The sequence below is a fragment of the Tachysurus vachellii genome, chromosome 17 (assembly GCF_030014155.1).
Source record: "Tachysurus vachellii isolate PV-2020 chromosome 17, HZAU_Pvac_v1, whole genome shotgun sequence".
Taxonomy (NCBI): domain Eukaryota; kingdom Metazoa; phylum Chordata; class Actinopteri; order Siluriformes; family Bagridae; genus Tachysurus; species Tachysurus vachellii.
This window is the reverse complement of record NC_083476.1, coordinates 19,383,387-19,403,350: the sequence shown is the minus strand read 5'-3', so window position 1 is coordinate 19,403,350 and position 19,964 is coordinate 19,383,387. Positions and strand designations below refer to the sequence as shown.

The 19,964-nt window shown below is 37.8% G+C and overlaps 4 protein-coding genes and 1 non-coding gene across 6 annotated transcripts; 3 read left to right on the top strand and 2 right to left on the bottom strand.

The window, feature by feature from the left end:
* Positions 1–1,804: 1,804 nt before the first annotated feature.
* On the bottom strand, positions 1,805–5,895 carry arxb (aristaless related homeobox b). The gene is made up of 5 exons (XM_060891607.1): positions 5,712–5,895; positions 4,409–4,895; positions 3,722–3,767; positions 2,535–2,830; positions 1,805–2,070 (listed from the first exon to the last, which is right to left on the bottom strand). Exons 1-5 carry the CDS (start codon positions 5,893–5,895, stop codon positions 1,830–1,832), a joined length of 1,254 nt encoding a protein of 417 aa, XP_060747590.1. The 3' UTR covers positions 1,805–1,829.
* Positions 5,896–8,370: 2,475 nt separating this feature from the next.
* Positions 8,371–10,113, top strand: LOC132860069 (sperm-associated antigen 16 protein). The gene has a single exon (XM_060891130.1). The coding sequence runs from the start codon at positions 8,371–8,373 to the stop codon at positions 10,111–10,113; it is 1,743 nt and encodes a 580-aa protein (XP_060747113.1).
* Positions 10,114–11,642: 1,529 nt separating this feature from the next.
* On the top strand, positions 11,643–15,220 carry ccdc82 (coiled-coil domain containing 82). Of its 2 annotated transcripts, XM_060890885.1 has the most exons (8): positions 11,643–11,744; positions 11,914–12,513; positions 13,374–13,620; positions 13,702–13,794; positions 14,064–14,188; positions 14,293–14,463; positions 14,573–14,779; positions 14,884–15,220. In XM_060890885.1, exons 2-8 carry the CDS (start codon positions 11,956–11,958, stop codon positions 14,947–14,949), a joined length of 1,467 nt encoding a protein of 488 aa, XP_060746868.1. In that variant the 5' UTR covers positions 11,643–11,744; positions 11,914–11,955; the 3' UTR covers positions 14,950–15,220. The 2 variants fall into 2 exon arrangements, with proteins under 2 accessions (XP_060746868.1, XP_060746867.1); XM_060890884.1 differs by having other exon boundaries at positions 11,720–12,513.
* Positions 15,221–15,316: 96 nt separating this feature from the next.
* Positions 15,317–17,987, bottom strand: pomp (proteasome maturation protein). Its single transcript, XM_060890886.1, has 6 exons — positions 17,911–17,987; positions 17,385–17,485; positions 17,211–17,271; positions 15,939–16,040; positions 15,714–15,807; positions 15,317–15,502 (listed from the first exon to the last, which is right to left on the bottom strand). Exons 1-6 carry the CDS (start codon positions 17,911–17,913, stop codon positions 15,435–15,437), a joined length of 429 nt encoding a protein of 142 aa, XP_060746869.1. The 5' UTR covers positions 17,914–17,987; the 3' UTR covers positions 15,317–15,434.
* A 227-nt stretch (positions 17,988–18,214) lies between these two features.
* On the top strand, positions 18,215–18,286 carry trnac-gca (transfer RNA cysteine (anticodon GCA)). Its single transcript has one exon. It is a non-coding gene; the product is annotated as a tRNA-Cys (tRNA).
* The last annotated feature ends 1,678 nt before the right edge of the window (positions 18,287–19,964 follow it).

Genomic DNA, 19,964 nt, shown 5'->3' with positions numbered 1-19,964 from the left:
GGTCCTTGTTCTGCTCAAAAGGTAATTAAGCTCACTTATGTTTTTTCGTTTCTATTCATCTTCTTCAAACTCATTGTCACTGCTAATTTCATGAAACAGTATTTCCCAACATTTCTCTAAAGCTGTATTATCTAATCCTGATGTTTCTTTTTATACGAATTAAAATAAAATCCACATAATGCAATTCCTTCCTTTTTTCCTTTGTTACATTGTTCGCCACAGTGTTATTCAGTTGTTTCAAGCCATTCCTATGGTTTAATTCATTTAATTTCAAACATTGTACTCATAGATGTATAAAAAAAAACTTTATTACATACCCTAGCACAAGTCTTTATTCATAATCATCCAGTTCAGTATCTACCCATAGAGCTTTTTTACAAATAGGGGAACAACTTCTTCAGCCTGGTTTCAAAGGATATCCACATTTAATACAGTTTCTGACACAATTTCTGCCATAGATCAGATAAAAAATACACAAATCTTCTCTTCTTCTTTCAGGCTGAAACGTGATGGCTGCTCCCAGCCTTCCCATTGCTCAGATCATCCAAACTTCTCTGCAACTTCTCTTTAATCCGTTACACTCACACTATTGTGTTTATTGTGTACCATTGTGTACGGAGACTTTAAACAGAGAGACACCTGTGCTGAGCCGTAATACCTTCGCGCCCCACCATAACTCATCAGCTCTTTTCTAACCCACAATATCCTGCCACTGAAAATGTCTATTTCCAGAGAGCATTAAGTTGATCACCCAAATAGATTAGTTCGATTCATTTGATTATGTTAATCCCTGCACCTTTTCATCAGCCCTACTCTGAATAGTGTGTGGGACAAAAGATTGTGTAAGACCTCTTTTCATAGGGAATTAGTATTTATCAGTTCCTATTATTCATTGCATTGTGGAATGGTGTGGCGTAAAAGAAGGTAGTTAGTGACAGAAATCCGCTTCGGTGACAAAACGCTTCTCTTGTCCTCTGAACTGAAATCTAGGAGATGACAAATCACTTTACACACCAAACTAATTGGATGATGACTTAAGTGTGGAAGAATTACGCTGCTTGGAAGAAGTCCAGGCTTACAAGCATAGGCCATTCATTCTGATATCCACCTTTTGAAAGGGACAAAGCAACACCGGAGAACAAAATAAGCTTCTTAATGTGTGTGAATGGTGCTGAAAGAAATTTAGACTAAATTTAGATGGATCTCAGAGGAGGTGCTGAGGATCAAAATCCTGGCATTCAGCACGCATATACCAGCAACACAAATAACGTTGTGCTTTCTTAAAAAGCTTTAAACCTCCAGACTAAGATTTCTTAAAGCCATGAGGCTTTAATGCGATTTTTTGTAATTATTAAAGCAATTATACATACAGAGGTACGGGATTGTGCATATCTGGCAACCCAAACTGCTTGTTTTAAACATCTTAAACTGTAAGACAGCACAACACCTCACTTCACAGCTTTATTTTCACATATTCTTGGCTCCTTTAGCAGTTAAATAGGGAAGTGCAGGTTTGTTCTTCCCTGAACTAAGTTTTCAGCCTCACGAGATTACAAAAAGCACATATAAAAGATTTTTTAATAACAGGAGAAGACTATTCATTAAAGCTTTTTCTTTTCCAACATCAATACAATAAATGCACAATGTTTGTATCCATTGTGAAATATACAGGACTCAAGTCCCTTTGGCATTGCTTCCATCAATTAAAGCCATCATGGAGCTTCAGTAGTCAGTAGAGGTTTATTCCTTGTGGGATTCCAAAAGGATTCTTGATGCTGTAGTGCACTTTAGCTTTGGTCTCATGTCTTGGGTGTGTAGGGAGAGAGACGTTAGGCCTCTTTTTCACCTGTACCGGCTGTGAGGACGCTGAGCTGGCCGATGTGAGCCGAGTGCTCTCTGGCTTTGAGCCGCAGAGCCGCGATGCTGGACGCACGGCGGTCCACGGGCGAGGAAGTGGAACACAGAGTGGATGAAGATGAGGAAGGAGGATCAGGAATGTGAAGGGGAGGCAGGATTTGATTCTCTGTGGTGGGAACAGGCAGTCTTTGAAGTGCCAGCGGGGTGAAGAATCTGTGAATGAATATTTAGAAATGTTATTGGTTTAAAAACAGGACAAAACTCAGACACAACAAAAAATATAGTACAGCGTTCTGGAAGGAAACTCATACAGTGTTCAGTTTAACCCTGAAATTAAAAAATAAGTAAAAAAAACAAAAAAAAAACATAGATGCCATGTTCCATGTTTGTCTTTTGTATCTAGCTATCTAACTGTTATGAAAATTGATGTACGTTTTCAGTGAAATTGTTCGGCCTGATTGAACAAACTACAACGACTATGTATCAATTTTCTTAATGTAAAGCTACTTTTTTTAGCAGCCATTTTTGTTATGTGATGGCATGTCCTGAAATGTAGTTTGAAGAGATTTGGGAATTCTAAACAGAAAAGGAGATTTCTTTCTTTTTTTTTCTAGTCAGAGATCGGAAATTCAGAGTTACAAGTGTAGACAAATGAAGCATTATTCAACAAGTCTCACCTTCCAAAAGAAGGGCTAATAAGTGCAGGGTGTCTGAGCATTGCTGCTCCAAGCAGGGAGCAGATTCGGTTTGGGGGAACAGGGTTTGGGATAGGCTGGGCAAATCCATGGAGGGAGACAGGCCACCCTGACTCAATGCCTGGGTGCAGGTTGGGGCTAAATGCACCCCCACCCAGATAATGGCATAGAGGCTGTGCTGCAGTGATGGGTCCAGAAAATGGAAGTCCTAGACGGTGAGGCTGAACCCCAGCCTTCTCTCTTTTTCTCCATTTTGCACGCCGATTCTGGAACCAGACCTAAAGTAGAGAACAGATGATTTGGTTGGTTTTCATCTAATAAATAATTTAGCAAACCGCATTTCGAACACAGCACAGGACAAGTGTGAATAAATATCCCCAACCCACCCCGACGCATTACAACTAGTGGACTGTCTAATGTGACAAACATAAATCAGTAGTTTTATTAGTCAGTCTATTCCAATAGCACAAGGTCTCTGTGATTTACACAGACAGCTTTATTTTTATATATTTTTATAGTTTATCTCATTAACAACATTTCAAATATTATCAGTTATATTCAGTGTGTTTCAGGAGCAGGAAATGCTAAAAACAAATCCAAAACTTCGTAATTCCTGTGTTTTTATGTACTGTATTAATTAAACTCTATTAAACAAAATATTTGTGGCTAGGTAAGAAAGTAAAATAAATAACACAGATATTACATAAGAGAGAGCAGAGAGGAGAATGGGACAATAAAATGAGAGCTAAACAGAAACTAGGATTAATTTTCTGATTTATAATCCCATAATCCAGGACTGACTTCTCAAATTTATAGCCAATGATATTAAACACTCTTTAATCCCTAAACTTAGCACCATGGTCTAGTAGTTTATTTAGATATTCTAGCTAAACTTTAAGTAAACATGAAATAACATTTACACATATAGATTTCTGGATTTCTAAATTTGTAAGTTTTTGTATTAATCAATGATCTTGAAGTCAGCTGCATGGTTCCCAAAGCACGTTTATTTTGTTTGTTTGTTTTGTTTTGTTTTATGTACATGTTTTTTTTTTAATTATTATTATTTTATTTTTTTATATATTTTTTATATTTTCATGGTGAAACATTTCGGCTATATATGGAGAAAAAAAAGAAAAAGAATGAAATAAAAACTTAACAGAACTTACTTGTACACGCGCTTCCGTCAGATCGAGTCTCATGGCTAATTCCTCTCTGAAAATGAAATAAAACAGATATAAACTGTTAAAAACACGATTAGACTCATTAAAACAATGTACAAACTCGATTTATATATATTTTTTCTTTCACACGCATGAATTATTTGCCTGTTGCTGCTTAATATAATCAAGAATTTATTTAAACCCATTATAATACAATAAGACCATCCATAATGCTATTTTAGAATTAAATACCAAATTGGTATTTCACGATTTACAAATATTTATGACAAATATTTTTTTGCTCGCAATTTTCTGCTCGCTAAACAAATATCTATTTCGTTTTGGAAAAAAAAATATATAAACGACATTGAATATGAGTCGTGAGCTTTCGCACTCATTTGATGCTCATATTTACATATTTAAAATGATGTTTTATTATGCTTTATAATTCATATAATTAATCACAGCACAATATTATTGTTGAGTTATTTTTTCATCTTTGCCCATCTGAGTTTTAAGATTTAACTCTGGAGATTTAGCGGTATGGGTTTTCCATAACTATATATGTGTATAATAATATATATATATATATATGTTTAAATATTAGTACTTATAATTATTTAGTAATTATTGATTTAATACTAAATCTCTCTTAGCTGCATGCAGATTTAAATAAGTTCTTTAGGTATGTACCTTGTGAACACGTCAGGGTAGTGCGTCTTTTGGAAAGCTCTTTCCAGTTCATCTAGCTGGTAACTTGTAAATGTAGTCCTGTATCTCCTCTGTTTGCGTCTCAGAGTCCCGTCCTCGGCGTCACTACTCGGTGACACGTACACACCGTCCTCGCTGTCCTTTGTGTTTGTGTTTCTCTCTCTCAATTCGTCCTCAGGTCCCGGGGAGAGACGCGCGTCTCCAGGATGTCTGCTCTTATCCGGGTCTATTTTATCCTGAGCAGCGCGGCTCTTTAGGGAAGTGATGAGTTCATTTTCCGGGTAGCAAGAGTTTAGACCTGCTCTGAGCTCCAGCTCATCTCCTTGTGCGCTCTCCAGGTCGTCTCCTTGTGCGCTCTCCAGCTCGTCTCCATGTGCGCTCTCCAGCTCATCTTCTCTCCGAGGATTGAACGGGGGCCGCAGTTTGGGTAACAGGTGCGGTTCAGTGTGAGGAGACAAATTTGGCCCAGCTGAAAATAGATTGGTTATTTTTTTTAATTATTTTCACAACTGAACTCGAATAACCATTATGGCAACATTTTTCTAATTACATATACAATTCAGAGATAAAAACCCCCCTCTCAGTGAAAACATTACGCAGTAACAAGTATTGAATGTTGGGGATTTTTTAAACTTAGTTTAAAGTTTATTTATTCGTCTACCGCTGACTGGAAGACTTTTCAAGATGGTTAAACCTAGAAACGAAATTGTTGCCATAAAAACCTCACAATTAGTCAAGACAAATGATTACTTTAATTTTTGACAATTGGAGTAACAGAGACAAATTAAAAAGAAGCCTAATTAGTTTGTCATTTCCATACAATTATGTAACTTTAATATAGATATGAAATTCTTATTTTAAATGTAATTTTTATACAATACAACGCCTGGTGGAGATATGGAGGAAATACGTCACAAGAACTTTCACTAGTTTATTGCACGCTTAGGAACATTACGGTAGTTTCATGACGATCCCTAAAGCGGTAGCTGCGGTGTACGTGTACAGTAACAGACAGCTTAATTTAAATTATGTTATTTATATATATATATATATATATATATATATATATATATATATATATATATATATATATATATAAAATAAAGTTATATAATCCTTCAGAACTTTGTAGTCCATTGTTTAGTTTGGTCTGCGTCTGGCTAAAAGTGTAGTTGTTTTGAATAGAAAAAAGTTTTTTGCAGAAGACAGTCAGCACATCCGGATTAACATCTGGATAAACATCAGGATTAAACCTAATGTTCAAGCAGCTTTGACTCAAACCCACCTTGACGGTCCTCTGTCCGAAGTGCTGCTGTCAGACTCTGCATCCCGAGGAGCCTGACTTTCAGAGGACTTCTGCCCAGTATGCTTTCAATACAGTATGAGGAGAATAAAGTAGGCGACTTGCACTTGCAATTTGCGCGGATTTTCTTTTCTTTAGCCTGAGCGCTCATGTCTGTAGCTGTCATGGACAGGATGTTCCGGGTCTCTGGGTCTCTCTGTGTCTCTACACACTGGTGTCCTCACCCACATTTGTAGGCTACCGTTGTTTCAGCTTCCCGCTGCTCTTCCTCTGATTGGTCACTGAGAGAAAGGCTCGATTTCAATCAGCACATTCATGATGATAATGGACAGCAGTGTCTGTCTGTCTGTCTGTCTGTCTGTCTGTTTCTATCTCTCTCTCTCTCTCTCTCTCTCTCTCTCTCTCTCTCTCTCTCTCTCTCTCACACACACACACACACACACACACTCTCTCTCTCTCTCTCTCTCTCTCTCTCTCTCTCTCTCTCACACACACACACACACACTCTCTCTCTCTCTCTCTCTCTCTCTCTCTCTCTCTCTCTCTCTCACTCATTCACTCACTCACTCACTATCTCTCTCTCTCTCTCTCACTGTGTGTGCGTGTGTTTGTGTGTGTGTTTGTGTGTGTGTGTGTGTAGGGAAATAATAAGATATGCCCAAAACACTAAGTGTTACAATAGTTTAAAATTTTCTAACAATTTGTAACTGATACTGAAATTTTTTATGATAATATTCATATTATAAAATAAATAAATAAATAATCAAGCTCTGAAGGTACTAAAAGAGTACCCATGATATAATGGCACCCTATTGTCAAGAAAAAGTAATCTTTATTACTTTTAATATAATTATTGTTATGATGATGACTGAATGATAAACACTCGTGACCATGGGGTTTTGATAGACACTTTAGAGTAGACACTTGATGTCATCATTTTTGTTATGCTCCAGTACCAAGATTTTTATGTCTAGCATTTTCTGTTTGTAATTGCCTTTTATTTTGTTGTGTATATGCATTTATCTTATACAGTAAAAATTGTGCCATTATGTTTGCAATACAAACTGCAGGTCAAACGCATGCATTCACACACTGTTACTATAAACAGACACTGCAAAATGCAAATTTGGAATATAGAGGAAGCAGAGAGGGGAAGGATTACTTGTAAAAGATGCCAAGTCATGTCTGATGATGAAGAGAAACTACACAACCACATTTGTTTCAAATAATAATAAAAAATGTTGTTATTATTATTATTATTATTATTATTATTATTATTATTATTATTATTATTATTATACCTTATTATATAATAAGGTACATTCCTTATACAATAAAAACATGTGAAATATCTTTTTATAATTCTACATTTAATATAATGAATACATATAATTATTTTTAATTGTTTAAAAATATCTCTATGTAGCACAAAATAATTAAAAATAAATATTTACATCACATACATTATATCAAATAATGAACAAGTAATGATACTAGTGACAAAAAAATTTTCACTAGTACTTATGAAATGAATTTATTTTTAAAGTGTTGTACTTTTGGGCATTTTTGTGCAGATTTGTTGATTAATAACCTACATAGAGGCCATATTGGTGATAGTGGAGTGTTAGTGCCCCCTGCTGCATAAACAGTGGTATAACAACCTTCTATAAACTATAATGAAATTATAAAATCACAGATTATTTATACAAAATTAATGCATTTATGGCTGACTTTTTTTTTCAGGTTTTATCATGGAATTTAGTCTGAATTTATTGCTTCGCTCGAGAACGTCGCTCACAAAATGATATTACTTTAGTGCTTTTTTAAAAAATATATATTTTATATATATTAAATATTAGGATAAAAGCCTAGACACCATTTAGGAAGTGCAATCAGGTAAAATAATTTATTTAAAAACTCATGGAAGAAATATTTTGCCTGCTTATTTAGATTTAGCTTAAAAGGAGCTTATTCTTTTTTTTTTTTTTTTAATTATTATTAATATTAATATTATTGCCAAATCCTACAAGAAAAAAAAATATTGTTTGCCAACAATTACTTGATGCAAAATCAACATTTGACTTTAATAATATTTATTTATTTGCTTGCTTGTTTAACTTACACTAATTAATAACAAAGTTTTCCTATAAACTGCATTTTTATTAAAAACCCCTAAGACTACAGAGAACGGTTCTTCTTATTTTTTTTATGATTGTATATCTTTATGTACATATGTGTATTTTATTTTTATTGTCTGTGTGTTGTTCCTTGTAAACATACAGTATACTTGGCAATGAAGCTCTATTTGATTCTGATTCTGATTCCAAGTGCGTAGTTACCTTAAACCCTTGTATATACGCGCACACAAATTTCTACTTCGGCTGGATTATCCATAGAAAAACACGTTTCATACAGACGACTAATAAACAAGCATACGTTTAGCTATTCATTTATTCATTTTATATAAATTTATACATTTACATATTTTCATATATACATTTTTAAAAAAACGTTAATGAAGTGTTTATGTGGTGTTACGGTATTATCGTCGTCTCCAAGCAGGTTTCCATGGTAACGATATACAACGCAATAATAATAATAATAATAAACGACCAAGCAGTCTCGCTAAATAAGTGACAAAATGGCACAGATATGCGACACAGAATCTGTTGAGGGACCAAATTATCTAGAAAAAGTGTCCATACCAGAAGATTGTGAGGATGAGTATGAAGAGATTAGTGTTGAAGAGGACAGTGTGGCTGAAGAAGAGGATTTTGAAACTACAACTGAAGACAGTGAGTTTGTACCAGAGCAGGTACTTTCTTCACCCCAGAAACTACAAAGCCCCATCCCTGAAGTAGTGGATGATTTTCTTCGCAACTTTCTTGTGAAAATGGGAATGAGCAAAACATTGGATTGCTTCCAGACAGAATGGTTTGGGATGCAACATAAAGAAACGCTCAAAACAAATCTGGTGGGATTGGTGCCTGATATATACACGCACAACCAGCTGCTGGATAACGAGCTGAAAAATGTCCAAACAGAGCGAGACAGCTACAAGCAGGCTGCCTTCCAAGCCGGAGAGACCATTGTGAAGCTTCAGAAGGAACGGGATTTTCACCGATTGCAGCATAAACGTATTGTGCAAGAGAAAAACAGACTCATTGAGGACATCCGAAGACTAAAGAAACACTACGAGTCTTATGGCCCAGCTTTAAGACAATTGAATGAGAAGTATCAGACAGCTCTGAGAGAAAAGATGTTGGTCAGTATTGAGAGAGACAGAGTCTCCAGTCAAGTTCAAAACCTAGACAGTGCTCTGTGCTCTTCGCAAAAGGGAGGTACCAAACCATCAGTTGATGAGATGGCAACTTCTGACCTTGCCAAATGCCAAGCCAAGACCGCTACTTCCAAACATTTAAAAGATTCCGAGTTCCCAGCCAGGACACGAATAAATCCCTTCCTGCCCCATATAAAAGCCTTATTTGCTCAAAGCACCAAAACATCCGGATTCTCTCTGACCAAATCCATCAAAGCCCACACCATGGCTGTGAGCTATCTTGCGATCCATCCGCGCAAACTGCTTATAGCTACTGCAAGTGATGATCACCTTTGGAGGCTTTGGGGGATACGAGAAGGGGAGATGATAATGACTGGTGAGGGTCATACTGACTGGCTGTCTTCCTGTAGCTTCCACCCCAGTGGACACTATCTGGCCACGACCAGTGGAGACACCACAGTTAGGATCTGGGACTTTGCCAAATCCTGCTGTGTGCTGACCCTGGAAGGCCACACTCACGCCACCTGGGGATGTTCCTTCCACTCCTGTGGGGACTTTGTAGCTTCTTGCTCTATGGACAACACAGCCAAAGTGTGGGACCTTTACAGCGAGCGTTGTCGCTACACGCTGCGTGGCCACATCGACTCAGTGAACAGTATTAGCTTTGTGCCCTTCTCTAACATTCTGCTCACCTGCTCTGCTGATAAAACCATATCACTCTGGGATGCCCGTGCTGGACTCTGTGCTCAAACATTCTACGGGCACAGGCACTCGTGCAACAGTGCAACCTTTAATGCACTGGGAGACACAATTGCTTCCTGTGATTCCTATGGCATTGTGAAATTATGGGATGTAAGGAACATATCAGCCCTGGCCACTGTTGATACAGGACCACACCCTAGCAACCAAGTGGCCTTCAGTCCAAATGGGAAGGTGCTAGCAGTCGCGAGCAACGATCATGAGGTGAAGCTGGTGGAATTGGCGTCTTCACACGTGTCCAGTCTTTTAGGACATAATGATGCTGTTGAGAGTGTTATTTTTGACCATAAAGGTGAACACCTATTATCTGCTGGATATGATGGTGAAATTTTCATCTGGTCATAATATTTGAAATGATTGTTCATAAAATATGTATCATCCCATATATAGTATGTACACTTAACCAAAAAAATGTGGACTTCACTGTATAATAAAAATGTACTGAAATTAGATTTTTGTTTCTTGATTTTATTCATGTTGTAACTCGTCACAAAACTTTATAGAGTAGACATTTATGATTTATGCAATTCAAGATTTATTTAAGATTTATGCAATTCATTACCAAGAACAGCAATCTTTTAATTTACGGGTCTGCCATACTGTGCCGAACATAAGCGTTCACCCCTTTTCATATTTTGTTAAAACCCAAGACTAAAATGCTCTTAACTGGGAAATATTCTAAATGACTTGGCATTCATATGGATTATATATGACTTTTTAGTTTGCTAATGAAGAATCACATACAACACATAGCCAAATGTTTGTGGACACCAAGAGCATTAGTGATTTAGCACAAGAAAGACTGGGGTGTATTTAGTGTTTCAGTTCTCATTGCATAGGTGGACAGAGGCTTGCGTACAAGGCTCTTAATGGGTTAGCTTCCATGTTTCTAACTAGTCTTCTTACACGCTACAATCCTTCACGCTCGCTGAGATCACAAAACTCAGGACTTCTGGTAGTAGTAAATTTGAATTAAATTTAATTGAATTAAACAGCGGGGTTGAGATCAAGGCTCTGTGTAAGTTACTTGAGATCTTGCTCTCAAGACTTTTCAAATCTTATTTTCATGGAGTTCGCTTTGGGCACAGGGGTTCAAACTGAAACAGGTTTGAGCCTCTTACTTGAAGACTTACCTCCAGTGAAGGGAAATTGCAATGCTATAGCATACAAACAAAGTCCAGATAATTGTACGCTTTCAAATTTGTGACAGTTTGGTGTGATGTTCAGGTATTTGTGCACAAACATTTAGCCATATTATGTATTGTATCAGTGTTAATGGCCCTGTGTTTACGGCCCTACTAGCGTAATAACAGAGACTAGCTATATGATGGTCAAGTCAAGAGTCAAGTCAAGAAGCAAGACAAACAAGACAGTGCAGGACAAAAGACAGTGCAAACAACAAACATAAGACAATACACAAAAGACATTACACAAAAACAGCACAGACCAGTGTAAATACTGTATGTTCAACAATATCGCATGTGCAGAAATACTAGAATTAACAGTGTAATAGCAGCAGGTCCCTGAGATATTGTAAAGGATCGTGCAAAACAGCAAACTATTGAAATGTGAAACAGTATGTGTAAAGAGCAAAAAGTGTGCAAAAACAGCATGTAAACAGGTTGATGGATGTGTATCGGAAGTGTGTGTATTTAGCGTAGGTCTGTGCAGTCCATACAGTGCTTGTGTATGTTGTGCTCAGTACAGTTAAGTTCAGTTATTAGGGAGTATGATGGCTTGTGGAAAGATATGGTGTTTAAAACAATTATAATTTAGATTAGAAATTAATTTGTTGGAAAGTATTTAAACTTTTAGATCATGTCCTCAGTGTGACGCAGGAAGACAGCGTTCTCCACACCGCTAGACGGCGCACTTTTTCCTGCTAGATATGAAGGAGCAGCAAAAACAAAACAAACACACCCCCTTAAAAATCGCGGGACCAGCGGTTTTACAGTGCGGTTCTGGACGAAATTCAGGTTTTTGTAAACTTCTTGAATGTTTTAGACAGAGTTGCTGAGTTTGTTTGTAATTTCTGCTCGTTCACGCTGAATATTTTGTTGTTGTTGTTTGCACTGAGGCTAGCTTTCGTGTTTAAATCTGTGTGCGTATGAACTGAAGTAACCGCGTCCATGTTTTGCTTCACAGCCGATTCGAGCTGATCCGTCCCGTCGTGCTGTCGTGGAGGCAATGAAAAGCGTATTCATGCGGAGAAAACGCGTGGCGTCGGCGTCGGCGTCACGTATCGATCGCGCAAAGACGCGCATGAACGCGATCGAGCAGATGCTCGAGGACAGCGACGAAGGGTCGTACCGCAGCACGACGAGCAGCGACGACTCCGGGAGTGAGTACAAGGAGTCTGACGACGCCTCAGGGAGCTCGGACGACGACTCGGATGATTCTCCTGCGCCCAAACGGGTGGCTACGAGAGACGACGACAGCGGTGGGACGGACGACGAGAAGTGCGCCGTGTCACGACGACGTCGTAAGCGTTCGGCCAGCGCGAGCATCCTGGACGACGACGACGGCTCGTGCGACTCCTCCGACAGCGACATCGGAACTGAACCTGTCAGGAAAGCATCGGGGAAAAAACGACTTAGGCTTTCTGACTCCGAGGGCGAAACTGTTAAGGACGATGAAGTGGAGGCCAAAGAAGCTGCTGCCAAGAGGAGAGACAGGAAAAAGAAACTGATGGAGCTGTTGAAGAAGAGAAAGTCAGGCACGCCACTGCGCAGGCGCAGAACTCTGGTAAGAACCCACATGTATCAGTGAGCAGAACATACAATACATACAATTAGTGTACATTTATTGCCATGCAGGACATAAAATAGGACACAGCTGATAAGATTGTGTGTGTGTGTGTGTGTGTGTGTGTGTGTGAGACTTACAAGTGTAAAGGCAAGGCAAGTTTATTTGTATAGCACATTTCATACACAGAGGTCATTCAAAGTGCTTTACATAGAAATTAGAAAACAGTTTATAAGAGAGAGAAAAAAAATATATGTAAAAATAAGAGACACACGATAAAATCATAATAAAAACAAAGAACAATTAAAGAAAATAAATGTGATTTCAATAAAAACAGTTTAAAATATGTTAAAAAGAATAAAACAGGAGTAAAAGTGGATAAAAAGTGCAGTCATTGTGAAGCAGCACAGTGCTCATTTAGTAAATACAGAGTTAAACAGATCTGTTTTTAACCTTGATTTAAAAGTGTCTACTGTTGAAGCACATCTGATCTCTTCTGGAAGCTGATTCCAGCTATAGGTGGCGTAATAACTAAATGCTGACGCACCTTGTTTTGAGTGAACCCTCGGTATGTCTAACTGACCTGATCCTAATGATCTGAGTCGTCTGCTTGGTTTATATTCAGTTAGCATATCTGTAATGTATTTCGGTCCTAAGCCATGAAGTGATTTATAAACGAGTAACAATACTTTAAAATCTATTCTAAATGTAACTGGAAGCCAGTGTAAGGACCTGAGGACTGGAGTGATGTGCTCAGATTTTTTGGTTTTTTTGGTTTTTGGTAAAACCTGGAACTAATGTGTAACTAATAAAGCGGCCACAGAACATCATTAAGCGGTTCAGAACGTTTTGTCGTTCAGGAAACGGAAGAGGTCAAAGTTGCAGAAAAAGAACCTGAAGGCGAAGGAGAAGCAAAAACCTCAGAAGATGAGTCTAGCGAAGAGGAACCAGTTCGCTTGGTAGACAGCAGCGAAGAAGAAAAACAGGCCGACACCGACAGCCTGAAGGACTTCATCGTAGAGGATGAAGAGCAGAAAGAGGGAAAGGAAGAGGATGAAGGGGTTAAAACAGATGAAAAGAGCTTCCGGTCTCACCTTCCACGCGAGTGTAAGGTTTCATGTATCTACGCTTATGTACATTTGGTTATTTGTTTGCACTTATGATATTTTGACTCTGTTTTATTTGTAGTCATCACCGGATCTCAGTTCACACACTTTCAGCTGGTGGTCAAAGCCTTGTTGATCAACGCACTGGACACGTCCTTCCTCAAATCACTCTATGGTATGGTTTTCACTCTGCCATGCATTCTAACTAGAAGGGATGGTATTGTACGCTCTGTCTTGTTGATCCCAGAGATATGTGGGACTACAGGTGCTAAAGGCCAAGTATGGTCTACATGATAACCCGTAGTGACATCTTCTCTCTCCGTCTAGCAACCAAAATAAGTTTACTCACAGAAGCCTTTCTGGTATTCATCCAGACGTGAGCTTACAGGAAATAATGCTATTATAAGCTCAATAAGATTTAGGTTCGTTTACTCGTCCCTGCAGATGGAGAGCGGACAAAGCGCTATGCCGAAGAGATGAAATCGTCATTGCGTCACTTTGACGAGCGACTTGTGCTCCCACGGCTGGAAAATCTAAAGCAGAGGAGCCGCTGGAAAGACCGCTACAAAGTAGGAATAAATAAAACACTGTTTTTTTGTCTGTATAGTACTGTATATCACACGGATTGTGTACAAAATGAAGCAAAAATGTACTCTGTGGGCTTTTATATAAGGAGCGAGTTGAGTGTTATCCCAAAGTGCGAGTTAGTATGGTGAACATCCGCAATAAGGGCTGCGAAGCATGCGAGCTCCACCGAAACGGTCGCTTCTGTGTGCGTCTGTCCGGGCAGCTGTATCACAACCACACAATGCAGGAGGACCAGTTCATGCCTGATGACTCGCAGGTAACAAACCTCTTTCTCCTCCTTCCCTCTCTCTCTCCTTCTCAAACCCCTTCCCTTACTCTAACACCCCCATTCCAGTCCAAATAAAAAAATCTAAATGTCTGTGCAGATGTTCTTTGTCGGCTCTGTCTGTGCCAGCCGGACTGAGGTGTATCACGCACTTAAACACTACAAGTACCATCTGTTTGTGCGCTGTCGCACTGCTCTGGAAGATCAGAAGGAGCAACAGACAGAGAAAGGAGACCAAGATGAACCAGTGAAGGAGACGGTGATGAAAGTGTTCAACAAGCTGATGGAGGAAGGCTGGATTACTGAGGTGTGTGTGTGTGTGTTAGAGAGGTGTGTGTATTTCTGTATTAATACAAATGAAAGCATAAAGATGGATATTATATGCATGTGTTTGTTCTCCTCTCTATGCAGCAATTTGACGAATTTCAGGAACGCCTCAACGCTGCAGATTTCTTCCAAGAAGAGAAGCTGGACTGAAGTGGACAAGTTGATTTTAGACAGTACATGTAAAAAGTTTGCATTATTTAACAGCAAAAACATAATCATTACTAAATCAGTCTGATCTCAATTTTTTTTTATATATATATATATACACACAAAGTTACTTCTTACTTTACAGATTGCTTTTTTATTTTCCTTTTTAAATCACACATTTTCTTTTAAGCTTGTTAACTCAAGTTTGTAATATTTTAAAAGAAATTCTTAATGCTCATAACCTTTTTTTTGTTGTTGGAAAAAATTACAAAAGAATATGCGAATAAACCTTCTCCTGTAAATATTTATTTCCAGGGTTAATATTTTTCATTTAAAGATCTGTAATCAGAATGCTTGAGGAATTTCAATGTTTAATTGCTTGAAGTTTTTATTAGAAACAGAAAAAAAACAATGTGAATTGCATTCAATGCAGTCAAAACATTCGATGACCAGAAAACAGTTTTTAATAAAAATTTAAAGCTTAAAGGTCACATCAGACCCAGTTTGTACTCAGTCATGATGTGAGGTTCGCCCATCAGCTCGCACTGGGTAGGATCTGAAACACACACACACACACACACACACACACACACAAAAAGACAAACATATTAATTAGAATAAATCAAAGAGTTAAATACTAATGTGTATATAAGAGTAACTCTTCTAGTAGAGGTGTAACAATCAGACAAACAGGATCAATGCAGTGTCTTATGAACTATTCTGCCATTACTGATCTGTTAACTTGTTGGATGTAAATGTGCTCTTACCGTTAAGGATGTCCTCGAATCCAACGGTCTCATCGACACCCCTGAGTGTATCGAGGGCCAGATTGGAACTCGGCAGAAAAGGCAAACGTTGAATCTGTAAGAAACAGGAGCTTGAGAATTGAGCTATATAATGTGCATCTTTACAACCTACATGATATAATCGTCATGAGTATAACGTACTGGACGTTATGAGGACGTGTAAATGCGGAGCTACCCGGTTCCCACCTGTTTGGCTGCTCTGTACTCCATCTGGAGTTTCAATGGGGCGTGAAGTCCTTGGATGTTTCTTAACGTTGAAAAGTTCATCTTTTCCTGGTTAAGGTGAAACTGTAGGTACAAACCACAAAACAAATTATTGCTCTATCAGAATTCAACCCGATTAGACAACATGTGCCAAATGCATTAATGTGGACACCTGAGCACCACACCCATATGTTCTTGTTGAACATCACATTCTATCTTTGCTGTTAGAATAAGCTCCAGTCTAGTAGGTGGATTTGGCCATTTATTTCCGGGGTTGAAACGTCCGGTTTTAATTGCGGAACCCGTTATAACAGATGTTATGAAAAAGTGCTGCTTTTGTCTCTGCTTTTATAGTGTGGTCTTTACCCCTTAGCCTGGAGGTGGAGTGGGTTCAGCTTGATTTTCAGAGTCTTTACAATGATTACATATTTTCTGGCTACGGTAACGATGCAGTCAATTAGCTAGACTTTCATCGCTGTCCAGGGTTCACTGAGATGCATTTTGCACTCAAACTACAATTATTATATTCCATACGATTGGGAGCTCTATGGCAACCATAAGAAGCTAAGGTGCTGGTACGAGTCAATTTAACACTGCATTAAAAACCAGCTGCTCTTCCAAGAAACCACAGTTGCCTTTTAGATGCTATAATGGCAAAATTTGCAGTGTGAAAACTATAATCTTTTTTTCTAACAAGTATTTTGCGTTGTTTGCTGGCGATCTGGTCACCTAGGACACCTAGTAAATGCCGGGTGTAAACAGAGATGTAGCGAGACACTGGCGATCCAGGACACTGGATATTTTCTACACTAACCTTAACACGCCATGCCATGTCTTTATGGAGCTAGTTTTTTTATGCTGAAACACGTTCGGGCTTCTTGGTTTTAGAGAAGGGAAATTGTAACGCTACAAACAAAAAAGCACAACTGTGTGCTTCCGACATGGGCGTAACAGTCAGGTGTCCACATGAAAAATATCATTATGGTCTCGGCTAGAAAGAGATCGGCCACAGAACTGCGTCTTCGTTCCGCTGTGAGGATTTTTCTGAGTACGAGGTTCGGTGCAGATGTTCTTCGGTTGTTCAGATAAACGATGCCAATGCCGAATAAGTTGTACTCGTTTGTTTATTAATTATGTATTACATTTATATCATGTATACAAATGTAATGAATAATTAATAAACAAACGAGTACAACATATATATACGTAGAGAGAGAGAGAGAGAGAGAGAGAGTAATCATGTCAAAAACTCACATTTTTTTCTGAAATCTCTAAAGGATGAGAAGGAAGGAGCTCATTTTTGACGCTGGAAAAACTGAAACCACAATAATACAAGCATTAATAAAGGATTCAATAAGACGATACAAAAGGTAAAGTATAAAATAAATAAATAAATTAGCACAATGAAGAGGATTTAAGGATGTTTACCCTCTCCTCAGGGTATCAGGTACACCATAAGATCCTGCCTGTGGACAAAGACCTGCTACAGGGACGCTGTCTTTGAGCTGAGAGCGAAGACCTCGAGTGTTCTGTAAAGTTCAACAAGACATTTGTGTTGTTATTTCTATTCAGACTCCGATTGATCAATTCAATTCAAGTCAAATGACATGAAAAGGGACCGAAACAGAAAGTAAACACAGCTAGCAAAGCAATGACACATCACAAACAGCTAAAGCTAACACAATCAGCTAAAACAGCTTCATAAAACTACAACATCACGATAGATTGGACAAAAGAATAAACATAAACATAAACATAAACAATAACATAAACAATGATGTAAACGCTCTATTTACGTGCGTTTAAGTCGTTTATTTCGTCAATAACTAGCTCAGGTTTATAACAACGACACCAAAAAACAAAGCTAATAAGTCTGGAAACAAAATAGAAAACTGAATTTACTACAATAAAGAAAACTAAGATGAATATATTTGAGTAGAAACATCTACAATACCATTTTAGTGCCGGGCGCCTTCGATATTAAACCACTTCCTGTACAAATCCGGAAACGTGCCTGTAGTGATTCGCTAAAATGGCGTCTTTTCCGGTTACTTAAAAAAAAAAAAATGAGACGATGCATGGTGTTTACGTCATGGCGTCATTATTTTATCCTTCTCCGTTTAATGTGTTAGAAACCGATATTAGTTTATACGTTAGAACAAAAAAGTATAAATATAAAAATTTAAATAAATAATTTGCCACGAATATTGCAATAATAATAATCTTTATAAACGGTAAATTTCCATGGCATTGAGCGTGGGGGTATAGCTCAGTGGTAGAGCATTTGACTGCAGATCAAGAGGTCCCCGGTTCAAATCCGGGTGCCCCCTTGTTTTCATAAATTATCTTGTTAATACATTTTATAAAACCAATTAGTAAAGATTCACCACATTAATTATTCTTGATAGTATTAAAAAAAATCTGTTTTTTTTGTTGTTTAATATACATACATATATACTGTATATATATACAGTCGTATGCAAAAGTTTACGAACCCCTGACAATTTCCATGATTTTCATTTATAAATATTTGGGTGTTTGGATCAGCAATTTCATTTTGATTTATCAAATAACTGAAGGTAATATTTCAGTAGTGAAATTAGGTTTATTGGATTAACAGAAAATGCGCATTATGCATTAAAACCAAATTAGACAGGTGCATAAATTTGGGCACCCCCAAAAAAAAAAAAAAAATCACATCAATATTTAGTAGAGCTTCCTTTAGCAGAAATAACAGCCTCTAGACGCTTCCTACAGACTGTAATGAGTTCACTACTGAAATTTTACTGTGTTCTTCAGTTATTTGATAGATCAAAATGAAATTGCTGATCCAAACACCCAAATGAAAATCATGAAAATTGTCAGGGGTTCCTAAATTTTGCATACGACTGTATAGAAAGGCTTGTGGACACCTGACCATCACAACGAATGTGTTGTTTGTTGAACATCCTGTAGGAGCTATTTGTCTATTTTTGTTTGTGTAATGTTAAAATTTAGTTTATTTGTTAAGGAATTTCTATTTTTTGGTCTTTTGTGTTAATTTTGTATGTTAATTAGAATGTTTACTTTTCTTAGTATTTTGCTAATTTGATTGGTTTAGCACTTTATAGTATTTCTTTTCTATTGGGTTAGGCCATGTGCACCTAGGGGATAAAAGGGGTTCGGTTGTGGCAGCCCAGAATGCACCTGGATGGGCCTATGTTTTTTTACGTTTTGTCAAGAAAGTTGGGCACAAGGACCAGGAGATGAAAAACTGTCTGTTTGCCTGCAAACCATTTAATTAAGCTCACCAAACGCATCATCTGGATTGGACTCAATCCTTTAACTGCGTAAACCACAACCCATGGTGTATCTTGGTTATTTTGGAATGAAGTTTGATTCATCTTTTTATTTCATTTGATTTGACAAATGATCTCTTCACATCCCATTCCAGATTTAGTCTCCATTTTCTGATATAATAATATCCACTTTTCTGGGCTTTCCTATAGAATTTAGAGTGTGGCTGTGGAGATTTACTATATTGTACTATATTACTATATTATGTAAAGTATAGCAATTCAAATACGAACACTGTATATACTGTAGTATGTAGCATGTAGACACTGTGTATTTATATACAAAAGACTCTGGATTTACAGAGACATTTCCTCTCTCTGTGGTTGGATGGATGAGTAGATCACCAAATATACTCCAGAACAACAGATTCCCAAAGTACTTCAGGAGATTTTGAAGTTATAATAATGATGCTGTAATGTTTCCATGGTTCACCACTAAGCTGGGTATATGTGGGGTTGGCATGTATTCCTTGTATCTGTGTGGGTTTCTCTGGCTTCCTCACACCTCATAAAGCATGATGATATGTACCTTGGCAATACCAAATATGTTTAGAGTTAGCATTAGGTTTAGCACTTTGAGTTAGGGTTAGATTTAGGGTTAGGTCATTATTGTCATTATCCTTTGCTCCAAGTGTGAGTCTGCATGCTGCTCAGGTACTTGTTCAGTCTCTTG